We start from the raw sequence: 12,500 nt of genomic DNA on the forward strand, positions 1-12,500 counted from the left end.
CTCTTGGGGTCCCTGGCGGCCTATATCCGGGCGTCTCCCATCCATATTTTGTGTTATCTTGATGATATTTTGATTCATGGGAACTCCCTAGAGAAAGTGAAAACAGACCTTTCTGTCACCATGTCAGTCCTTCAGGACCATGGTTTTTCCATCAACTTTGATAAAAGTCACCTCCAACCTTCCACATCCATTTCTCACCTGGGATCCATTATTGATTCAGAATCCTCCCTGGTGTTTCTCTCTCCTGAGAGAAAACTCAGTATAGTGGAGTTAATTTCTAACATTTTATCTAATTCTTCAGTATCCATAGTTACCCTATCTTCCCTTTTGGGGAAGATGGTGTCATGCATAGGCATCATTCCCTGGGCTCGCCTTCATGCTAGGGAACTCCAGTGGCTCCTGTTACCTTTTCAGAGATCGGGACACAGCAACTCAAATCGACGCATTGTCATCCCACTGAGTGTTCGCAGATCCTTCAAGTGGTGGAAGTCTCCGGCCATGGACAGAGGATCCCCGTTCAGGTGCCCGGATCAATTTGTCATCACCACAGATGCCAGTCTATCGGGATGGGGCGCCCACGCCCAGGGGATGATAGCCCAGGGCACGTGGTCCCCGGAGGAAGCTTCCAGGCCAATCAATTGGCTAGAGTTAAGAGCCGTTTCCCTGGCTCTGAAGCATTTCTCTCCTCGCATTCCCAACCGGCACGTTCTCATTCTCACCGACAACATTGCCACAAAAAGCCATATCTGCAGACAGGGGGGCACGAGATCCAAGGCTCTCATGAGGGAGGCCCTCAAGTTGGGCCTTTGGGCGGAGAAACATCTCCAGTCGCTCCTAGCCGATCACATCTCGGGGAGTCTCAACGTCCAGGCGGATTGGCTATCCCGAGCAACGATAGACCCAGGAGAGTGGAACCTTCATCAAGACCTGTTCCATCAAATCACCCTCAGATTCGGCCTACCAATCCTGGATCTCTTCGCGACCAATGCGAACGCCCAACTCCCTCGCTTCTATTCCAGATTTCCATCCCCGGGAGCGGAAGCAATCAATGCCCTCCGGAGTCCATGGCCTCCAGGCCTACTCTACGCATTTCCTCCAATTCCAATCCTCCCGGACGTGATTCACAAGGTCCTCACCGAGAGGGCCCGAGTAATCTTAATCGCCCCTCATTGGCCCCGCCGGCCCTGGTTCGCAGATCTCCAACAGCTGTCCGTCCAGGACCCTTGGCGACTCCCCGTTTCGGGGGATATGCTGCGGCAGGGGGCCTCTTTCCATCCAGACCCGGAGTGGTTCCACCTCACCGCCTGGCTGTTATCAGGAGAGATTTAGAACTGCGTGGTCATGACCCCGATTCAGTGGAGGTCATCTTAAAGGCCAGAAGGGGTTCGACCAATCGAATCTACGACCACACGTGGTCCAAGTTTCACCAGTGGTGTCTACAGGAAGGTCTCTCCCCTCTGTGCATTCCCATACACAGAATTTTTTCCTTCCTTATGCAAGGCTTCCATAAAGGTCTTTCCACCAGCACCCTCCGGCGTCATCTGGCAGCCATCTCATCTGTCCTAGGGGGTCCCCGCAGACAGCCTCTCCGATCCTTCCCTGAAGTTCAGGAATTCCTCAAGGGCATAGCCAACCTCAGACCTTCCAAGGTCCACAGGTATCCATCCTGGGATTTGCCACGGGTTCTCCATTCCCTCACGCAGGCACCATACGAACCCCTAAAATCGGCGTCCCTCAGGTACCTATCCTTTAAGGTAGCATTCCTAGTGGCTATTACCTCTGCCCGACGCATTTCGGAGCTGGCTGCCCTCTCAATCAGGCAGGACCTTTGTCAATTCCATCAGGACAAGGTAGTCTTGCGACTGGACCCCACCTTCTTACCCAAGGTCAGTTCCATGTTCCACAGATCTCAGGATATTGTCCTACCTGCCTTCTGCCTCCAACGAGACCATCCCTTGGCAATTAGATGGCACACCCTGGATCTCATCAGAGCGCTGAGAATCTATATCCAACGCACAGGACCCTTTCGGAGGTCAGAAGCACTTTTTGTAGCCTATCATCCCAGAGTCATGGGGGCCAAAGTGTCTTCAACAGTAATAGGCCGTTGGATCAGAGGGACTATATCTAAGGCCTATGAGTCGGCCTCCCTCTCAGTTCCAAGGAACATCACAGCGCATTCCACCAGGAGCGCAGCCACCTCGGCCGCTTGGGCGACTCAAGCCCCGTTGGAGGAGGTCTGCAAAGCAGCCACTTGGGCCTCGCCAAATTCCTTCATCAGGCACTACAAGATTGATTCTTACGCTTCAGCGGACGCTGCCTTCGGCAGAAGGGTACTCCAATCCGTTATCTCACACGATAGCAAGCTAATCCCACCCTAGGGACCATCTATTGGGTATGTCCCATGTGACTGCTGGACCCGCTCCTTCAGTACGGAGAATAGGCGTTGATTGCTTACCTGAACGCCTCTTCTCGTACGGTGAGCGGGTACAGCAGTCACTTCCCGCCCTTGTATGTGTCTTCTTTACCTTTCTATATCTTTCTTCCTCTAACAATGAGAGTTGAACACTAAAGAGCTTCACAACTGAGCCTAGTCTATGGATTCGCGAATTCTGGGGAAGGGGCGGATCCGGCAAGCTTTTTTAATACTAGGCTCAGTTCCACCGGATTGGACATGAGCAACCCATGTGACTGCTGTACCCGCTCACCGTACGAGAAGAGGCGTTCAGGTAAGCAATCAACGCCTATTCCCTTCGCTTTCTCGGACACGAAGGGAAATTTGGCATCAAGCAGAAATGTAACGGCATCGTCTTTACGCCCAGATACCTTATTGAAAGGTGTTTTTTTTAAATGTAAAAATTGCAGCTTAGCTGGACAAAAATGAAACCGTTTTAATTTTTCTTAAATAGGAAAGTGAACACAAGGACAAAGGGGCACAATCTGAGGTTCGTTGGGGGAAAGATCAGAAGCAACGTGAGAAAATATTATTTGACTGAAAGAGTAGTAGATGCTTGGAACAAACTTCCAGCAGGCGTGGTTGGTAAAACCACAGGAACTGAAGTTAAACATGCCTGGGATGAACATATATCCATCCCAAGATAAAATACAGGAAATAGTATAAAGGCAGACTAGATGGACCAGGAGGTCTTTTTCTGCCGTCAATCTTCTAGGTTTCTATGTTTTTTTCCTTTTTCTGATAAGGTGGGCCTACAATTAGCCATTTTTATATAGTGTTTGTTTGTTTGTTTATTTATTCATTCATTCATTCATTCATTCATTCGGTCTTCGGAGAGGGGCGGCATACAAATCTAATAAATTTATTATTATTATTATTATTATTATTATATTATTATTATTATTATTATTATTATTATTATTATTATTATTATTATTATTATTATGCCGCCCTTCTCCTTAAGACTCAGGGCGGCTTACAACATGTTAGCAATAGCACTTTTTAACAGCCAGCAAATTGCCCCCACAATCTGGGTCCTCATTTTACCCCCTCGGAAGGATGGAAGGCTGAGTCAACCTTGAGCCAGTGGTGAGATTTGAACCGCTGACTTGCGGATCTAGCGGTCAGCTTTAGTGGCCTGCAGTACCACACTCTACCCATTGCGCCACCCACTGTGGTCCAGATTCTTCCCCTGGTCCATGGCGTAACTCAGGCAGGATTTAAACCAAGATCAGGCCATCTTCTGCTATTAACTTGCATGTGGCAAGGGCTTTCAATTATGCTTGTTTGTTTGTTTTTCCTTCCAGGTCAGGAACTGTCTGTCTAGATGTAATTAATCAGACTTGGACAGCCCTCTACGGTGAGTTGTTGGTGCTTTTTAAAAAATAAAAGCCCTGAAAAAATTGTGGTTGGTTTGAACAGTGTAGCAGAGAAGCGGATCCATCTCTTGCCATTAAACAGGTCTTCTTTACTATGTTACTAGAATGTATAAACAAAAGTCTTCTTTTCATCTAGATTAATGTGAATGAATTAAGAACATATTCTTTTTCTGTATTAAAAATTAACTTCTAAGAAGAGGGGGGTATTGGCTGGCTTTGGAATTCTGGGAGTTGAAGTCCAGATATCTTCAAGTAGCCAAGGTTGGGAAACACTGCTCTATAGCGATGGTAGAAGTTGGAACAGTTTATGTCCAGGATGCGAGGAATCAGTCAACATTTTACAAAATATTGTAAAATTAAATTCAAGCGCAAAGAAAAAGCGAAAAAGTTGCCCTATAACCCAGCTACCCATCGCTATCCTGGGAATTCAAGGTGGGAAATGACACACCATAAGACCTACTCCAGATCCTTTCTGGGCGTTTCTTTTTTCCCCACCTTTTAAAAAAAAATTATCATAGAATTAAATAACAAGCACAAACAAAGAGGGAGAAAGTTGGAGAAAGAGAAGGAAAAAATTCCAAAAGAGTTTCAAAAAACAGGAGGGGCTGGGGGGGAAATAGTGTCTCCTGTAAAAGTAAAATATTTTGGGTTTTAGAATTGTTTTAAATTATATTTCTTACATACTGTAGTTTTATATCCATTTGCTGTGAACCACCCTGAGTCTGCAGAGAAGGGATAGATAGATAGATAGATAGATAGATAGATAGATAGATAGATAGATAGATAGATAAGGTAGGTAGTGTTGTGATTCCGTCCGAGGCCCCTCAGGGAACGGCTGATCTTCTGTCGGTTTCCTGCTCAGAGGGGGAGGATGAAGAACAGGAGGTGCAGGCAGACGAGGAGGAGGAATCCCAGGCTGAGGAAGAGGGGGAACAGCCAGAGGCCCCCGAGAGGGAGCTCTCCCCAGCAAGCAGCCTGGATTCCTTAGAGGAAAATGCACAAGCAATAATCGATCTGCGACAGAGAAGAGCAACACAAAGAAGGGAGCAATTGGCTAGGTACTTTCAGCACTAAAGAGGCAACAGCTGGGTTTGGGTGTGGTGCTCTCTGGAAAGGCTAAAAGGCAGACCCACCCTTCCTGGCTTGTGGAGTATTATCTTTGGGAGTCTTGGGACCTGGCTGTGATCTTTGGCGTCTTGGAATTCTGGTTTGTGACTTTGAATACTGAAACCTTGGGGGGAAAAGGTGGGGGTCTTATGCTCTACAGTGGTGGGTGTGCCAGCAAGAAGTTTGCTGTATTGTCTGGACATCAGGACTCTGCTGTAAAGTCTCCTAGCCTGCCTGTTGGGAAGAACAGGTTTTTCTCTGTGTTTATTTTTCAAACTAAAAGTACTTTTGCTTTTACCAGCGTGTCTGGCTGTTTTTTCCAGTTGGTGTTGAGGTCTGGGGGAACCCAGACAGAACAGGTAGGTAGGTAGGTAGGTAGATAGATGATTGATAGATAGATAGATAGATAGATAGATAGATAGATAGATAGATAGATAGATAGATGATAGATAGATAGATAGATAGATAGATGATAGACAGATAGATAGATAGATAGATAGATAGATAGATAGATAGATAGATAGATAGATTATTTGAAAGAGCAACCACCCCAAGCACTTTCTGTGGCCACAAACATCTGCCAACTGTCGAAACCTAAAACTTTGTTCTGTGTCCACTTTTTTTCAGATCTTACCAATATATTTGAGTCGTTCCTGCCCCAGTTGTTGGCCTACCCCAACCCCATAGACCCCCTTAATGGTGACGCCGCAGCCATGTACCTTCACCGACCAGAAGAATACAAGCAGAAAATTAAAGGTAAGGACCCTCAGGGGAAGCCCCAACGCCTGATTCTAAGTCTGTCCTCAAACTTAACCACCACAATCTTGAGAATATGTCAGCAAGCGTTGTATTGCCTCTGTACAAATCGATGGTGAGACCACACTTGGAGTCCTGTGTACAGTTCTGGTCACCGCACCTCAAGGAGAATATAATGGAACTGGAAAAGGTGCAAAAAAGGGCAACAAGTATGATCAAGGAAATGGAGCCCCATCATCCCTTATGATAGTGTTTCCCAACCTTGGCAACTTGAAGATATTTGGATTTCAACTCCCAGAATTCTGGCTGGGGAATTCTGGGAGTTGAAGTCCAAATATCTTCAAGTTGCCAAGGTTGGGAAACACTGCCTTATGAAACCAGGTTGCAGCACCTTGGTGTCTTCAGCCTTGAAATACTTGATCGAAGTGTATAAAATCACGCATGGGATAGAAAAGGTGGAAAAATTATTTTCTCTGTCACACAATATTAGGATGAGGGGGCCCTCCCTAAAGTCACAGGTAAGTAAGTGAGGACAAACAAAGGGAAATATTTCTTCACCCAGAGGGTCTTTGGTTGATGGAATACCCTTCCAGAAGAGGTCGTGACAGCTGTCAGCCAAGAGAGATGGGTGGGTGGGTGGGTGGGTGGGTGGGTGGACGGACAGATGATTGATAGATAGATAGATAGTGTTGAAGTTGGGTTGCAGCCAGGTCCTCTGGTAACAGACTGTTGGCCTGTGTGGCTGTTGGAGGAGTCGGACAGTGAGGAGGAGGTGTGAGGAGCCTGCAGAGGCTACAGAACCCCCAACTGGGGACTTGCCTGGGTCAGAGGAGGAAGAGGAGATGAGGGACCCGATCCTGGATGTATGAGTCAGAAGGATGCGGGGGAGGCAAGAGCAGTTGTGGAGGCTCAGGCGGAGGAAGTGAGCACAGCTGTGCATAGGTATATAAGGGGAAGCGTTGTAAGGTGTCCTTTGCAAAAAGCCAATGTTTGTGCCTCTTGTTTGGGAATTTTATCTTATCAACTTGGCCTCCCGCCTGACTTTTGGCAGTTGAAAGACATTCTTTGGTCCTCCTTTGTGCTGTTCAACAAACATCATTCTAAATAGACTCTGTGTTTGAGTTTTAATTTGGGGTTAATTATTGGCTGGCTGTCTTGCAAAACAGGATGGATGGATGGATGGAGATGATGATGATGGTTGTTGTTCTTATTATTAATATTATTGTTATTGTTATTATCATTTATTAGACTTGCATGCCACCCCTCTCCGAAGACTCGGGGCGGCTCACAACAACAATAAAACAATACAGATACAAATCCAATAATTAAAACTGTAACTAAAACCCATTATCTTAAAAAACAATTGATACTACACAATCATAACCATAGATAGATAGATAGATAGATAGATAGATAGATAGATAGACAGACAGACAGACAGACAGACAGACAGACAGACAGACAGACAGACAGACAGACAGACAGACAGACAGACAGACAGACAGACAGACATGATAGATAGATAGATAGATAGATAGACAGACAGACAGACAGACAGACAGACAGACAGACAGACAGACAGACAGACAGACATGATAGATAGATAGATAGACAGACAGACAGACAGACAGACAGACAGACAGATAGAAGAGAGGGAGGGAGAATGAGAGAGATGATAGAGGGATAGATGGATGAGTGGGTAAGTAGAGAGCGAAATTGCTATATCCACTTCACTGTAAATTATAAATTGAGAGATAGATGATAGAAAAAGATGGATGAATGTGGGGTTTTTTGGGGGGGGTGTTGAACTTGGGCCATCGGAGTTGATCATTAACCTCTATTTCCCCCCCTCCTTCCTCCAGAATACATTCAGAAATATGCAACAGAGGAAGCCCTCAAGGAGCAGGAAGAAGGGACTGGCGACAGCTCTTCGGAGAGCTCCATGTCTGACTTTTCGGAGGACGAGGCCCAGGATATGGAATTGTAGTAGGAGCAGCAGCAGCAGCAGCAGCAGCCGATCCTGCTTCGTCCGGAGAGACTTTTGACTTCCTCTAACCATGCGCTGAGAAAGCAGACTTATAACATTCATATTTAAACAAAAGCAATTTTTTATTACTAAACAAGGTTTTTATGAATAATAGCATTCAGATATATATACATATATATATATCACCCTTTAGATCTTGATTTTTATTTTTTTTTTGGTCATTTCTCAAGAGCCCCCCCACCCTCCTCCTCTTCCTCCTCTTCAAAAACAACAACAACAACAACAAAAATGCATCGCGGTGCGTTTCCGACATTCCACTTGGTAGCAATATGAACCCAGGTGCATGCTTGCATCTTTCCGTAATTCCATTACAGCTGAGTTCAAACCTCCCTCCTTTCTCCCCGTCCCCACTTCACACACACACACACCCCGAAAAAAATTCTCTTGCTTTGCTCGGGAGAGAAAACGGATAACGCCCCCCTTCCACCCCATTTTTTCTTCATTTTTTAAAAAAACCGCCCTCTGTTTTTTGTTTCTGTTTTTTTAAGTTGAGCAGTTCCAAAGATGGCAAAACACACCCTTGGATGCAAACGTGGAACAGCACTTTGAGAATGTAAAAGTTGGAAGGAGGGTTTTTTTATGAGGGGGGCGACGGGGTGAGAAAGCGTGGGGGATCCCTTGTGCGATTTAATCGATGGAAAATTAGAAGGCCGTGAAAGTCAACGGTACTGCTTCGATATTTTTTTTTTTCTCCTCCAACCTGGCTGCTTCGATAGGAGTTCACCTTATATATATATTTTCCCCCTCTAATTTTTCATTATTATTATTATTATTATTATTGTGGTCTTTAGAAACAAAACAAAACCACCCACAACAAGAGCCACCGGCTGAATGCATTGGAGTTTCTTGACGTGTTCGATTTTTTTTAAAAAAAATACGAAGCAGCTGTGAATTCTGAGTATGGTATGCTTTTTTTTCCTTTTTTTTTTTTGTTAAAAAAAAATCCCTTAACGGACTTTCCTGTCTGCTTAGACTGGCGATGGAGGTGGATGATGGTCATTTTTTCTTAAGTTGGTCGGGGAAGGGAAGCAGCGGGCGAAACATCGGAAGGCCAGTGTGGAAAGTCAAATGCAGTCATTCTTGGAGTCTTGGGGTTTTTTTTCTTTTTTTCGAGGGTCGAGGAAGCGAGCCAGCCCTGTCCCCAAAGGGTGGTGAGGGGGTCTCTCTCAATTTGGAGTATCTTGAACCTGATCCAATCTGGTCCTTTTGTCCAAACTACCAGCAGTAGGGATTCTACACACACACACTCTTACTCGCTCTCGTTGTCTTGATGCATTTGCTCCAAGCTGGTGGGGGAAAAAAAGGCATTTGAGTTGGTAAACGCTGTCCTCACCACCTCGCCTGTCCCTTGCCTTCTCTTTGGTCTGTTTCGCCGCGCCCCTGTGTGAGCTTGGCCAGGCGTTTTGAGAAAGTCCCGCCGCTTTTGGTGAGACGCGGTGCTCCTTTTGAAGAAGGGTGGGGAGGCAATGAATATCGAAGGGGGATGTCGGAGAGGCTCCAGATTTTCTTCTTTCCTTGACGATTCGACTTTCCGATGGCTCCGTACCCCTCTTCCCCTTCCTTGCTGGAAAGAGCCTCGGATCGGAAATGATGTTGATGATGGTTGTCAGTAGTTGATGGCTAGAATGTCATGAGAATGAGATGGAGCTGCCCCTTGAGATAGATGTTGCTTCCTCTGGATTTCCAGAGATTTGAAGGGGACAGGATGTTGAGTAGTGGTGTCCGGGAGGGGTTGGTGCCTCTTCTAGTATCGTCATCCAAACTTGGGTGAATCAAGAAGAATGTTGACTGTCAAAATAATTTTCCCTTTCCTTTCCCTTCTCCTCACGGTTCCTTCTTAAATGCCATCGGAGTTTGAAATTGGGGAGTTTGTGGGTGTGTAGGGGTGTGTGTGTGTGTTTGGGAGGGAGGGCTGATGGAACGAGTCCGATCTTCAGCCGCAATCCTTCGCTTCGCTCGCTCGCTCGCTTCCTTCCTTCCCCGCGTGGAAAACATCTGTAAAAGTAGACTTTGAATCGGCATGGTGATTTTGCATTCGAATAAAAGCAAAATTTAGCTTAGAATCGCGTCTTGGTCATCGAGTGAGGGAGGGGGGGAACCCACCACCCGCAAAAATTATTCATAGTCACCTTGAAAACATTGGAGAGGAGAAAGGCAAAGCGGTGAAATCGGATTGTGGTGAGCCGATGGACTGACCCTAGTTTTTGTCGCTCCGGATCTCGATGGACGATACAGAAGGATTTTTTCAATCCACAATTTCTCGATTCGGGCCACTTTTAAGAGGGGCGGAATTTCAACTCAAAGCGGCCCAAAATCGAGAAACCGCGGATTCGATTCCCCGTCCCTAATAACCCTGGTGCCCTCCTGCAATTGCCACCCCCATCCCCATCTTCCCCAGCCGGCCGGAGGAGTGCATGATGGGCTTGGTCCGCCTTAAATGTGCTGCTAATTGGTTGACCTGTGCAATGATCTTTATATTTTTGAGTGCCAAGCTATCTATCATGATAGGACTACCACTTTTGAGCAAAATAAACCATTCTTCTTCTCCCCCACCCCGAGATTGTACATATATAGAGATAGATAGATATATTAATACGCTAGTGTTCTAATTTCCCTTTACGGAGGCAAATCTTTTCTCTTTTTTTCCCTCCCTCGAAACAATAAAGTCTGATATTTTGAGATTTTTTGACCGCCCATAAATTAATATCCGCCCTTTAAAAAAAAAACCACCTACCTCCAGCCAAGCAAAAAACACAATTCGGGCTTTAATTAAGGAGGGAAAACTAACCAAACTTCCGATTGAAAGTTGATCGATGTCGTCAGCACCATTTTCTGGCCCTGAAATTAGCCCTGCCACCTTTTTTTGATTCGTGAAGGTCGGGGTTTTTGGGGAGGGGGGGCGTCTTATCCACAGAACATTTGTAGCTGGGATGAAAGTTGAAGGTGATTCCTTCTTTCTGAAATTTAGTTCTTCAAAGTAGGTATCAAACACAAACGCACACACCGTTTTTCTGAATTCCCTTGACGTAGGCGTTGAATGGACCCTATGGTTGGCCAAACGTTGGCGAGAATTTGAAGGGAGACCTTTGGTGAGCAAAAGTCTTGGAAACTCTTAGTTAAATGGGGCAGGTTTCATCCTTGACCTTGAGAAAAGTTGGGTACCTCCTCCGTTTTCTTCCTCCTTTCTCTGGGGTGGTTTAACCTCCACCAACGGTGTTCATTTCATGACACCCATCACCCAAAACCGTCAACCATTGGTGGAGCCCAATGTTTATCTTCAAGACCGTCTTGTTGAGATGACACTCCAGAGTTTTGACGTTGGCTGAGCGAATCCTTCGGGACATTTTACCGTCCGTCTGGGACGCTTCCCAACATCCTTTTGCAAACTAGATCTTCCTTCAGTGGGGGAGTAAGAGTATTTTCTGGAGGCCACCAGACTTTCGTCCATCCCTTCACCTTCTCCTCCAATTCATCTGTCAGGCATCCTTCTCGAGCTGCCTTGACATGTCTTAAAAGAGAGTAAATTTTTTTTAAAACATCCCGCGATGCCACAGGTTACACTGACCAGATGACCTGGAGTTTTCTGTCCCCTTTCATTCAAGTTGGGAGGTTTTTGTATTTTGTGGTTTTCGGAACAGAGGTGGGTCCTCCTGAGAACTTCAAGCAAAGTGCGTCCCAAGTCAACGGGGTCCCCAACCTTGGCAATTTTTAAAACTTGCGCACTTCAACCCCCTTCCAGAGTTGAAGTCCGCAAGTCTTAAAAAGTTTGCCAAAGTTGGGGGACTCTTGTCCTGGATGACTTGAGAACTTGAGTGAAGTTGGTTGATTGGCGTCTTTTGGAGCTAGGAGGAGACTCGGACGAGACAGATGGAAAAAATATTTCCGATTTGGAGGGGGTGTCCCGCAGCTCAGATTTGGGAACGAGGAAGTGGTCGCCGCATCGTGCATCATTCCCGGTTTGGGATTCTGGGATGTCGCCTTCTTGCGTGCGTGCGTGTGTGTGTATGTGGGGGTGCCTCCTTAAAAATTGCCAGGTTTGGGGTTTTTTTTTTTTCCTTTTTTAAAGTTTTTGCTTTAATTTCCCGGAGTGTATTTGGTACATTGTGTGAATACTTGAAGAGGTCAAAACGGGATGCCCAGGCCCTCCACCTCCTTCTTGGCTGCCCCCCCCCGAATCTCCTCTGCCCCCTCCCTTCCTGGCATTGCGATGATGCGGCTGGCGGCGGCGTTGAGGGGTGGCGGGCGGGCGGAAAACCCACCCACCCCGTGGCGAATGCCTCTTCTAAGGATTATAACCTCTCAGAATAGTTGTGTATAATTAAAAAAACTGTAAACTTTTTAAAAAATAAAATATGTATATACCTTGGCCCCCTTTGGACTGATAGTAATTACTGCGAGCGGGATTTAAACCCTGAGCGCTATTCTGTATTTTATTTTATTTTTTAAAAGGGGCCTTTTGATGGGGTTGGTGGCCTGGAATGCAAAGAAACTTCGATTTATAAATGGTTTGCTGAAAAAAAGAGACTGAACAATGGATCCTCACACTTGCTGACTCTTGTTGGCTCATCCCAGCGGTCCACGGAATCAAAAATTTGGGGTGCATAGTAACAGGCATGTATTTACAACGGCTGCAATACCCCAGGGTGGTGGTAGTCATATAATCTCAGATTTGTTTAATGATCGATGATTCACTTAACAACTGGTGCAAACGGATCTTAACACAATTGGACAAATCACCGTATTTTTGGAGTATGAGACG

General features: G+C 45.9%; 1 protein-coding gene across 1 annotated transcript in view; it reads left to right on the plus strand.

Moving 5' to 3' along the window:
* Nucleotides 1-12,107, plus strand: part of UBE2H (ubiquitin conjugating enzyme E2 H) — a 62,589-nt gene extending 50,482 nt beyond the window's left edge. The window contains exons 5-7 of the mRNA XM_070754498.1: nt 3,760-3,812; nt 5,566-5,694; nt 7,557-12,107. Of these exons, the coding sequence (XP_070610599.1) occupies nt 3,760-3,812; nt 5,566-5,694; nt 7,557-7,681 (307 nt within the window). The 3' untranslated portion in view covers nt 7,682-12,107. The remainder of the gene's footprint in view (nt 1-3,759; nt 3,813-5,565; nt 5,695-7,556) is intronic.
* The last annotated feature ends 393 nt before the right edge of the window (nt 12,108-12,500 follow it).

This window comes from Erythrolamprus reginae, chromosome 6 (genome assembly GCF_031021105.1).
Source record: "Erythrolamprus reginae isolate rEryReg1 chromosome 6, rEryReg1.hap1, whole genome shotgun sequence".
NCBI classification, from domain to species: Eukaryota; Metazoa; Chordata; class Lepidosauria; order Squamata; family Dipsadidae; genus Erythrolamprus; species Erythrolamprus reginae.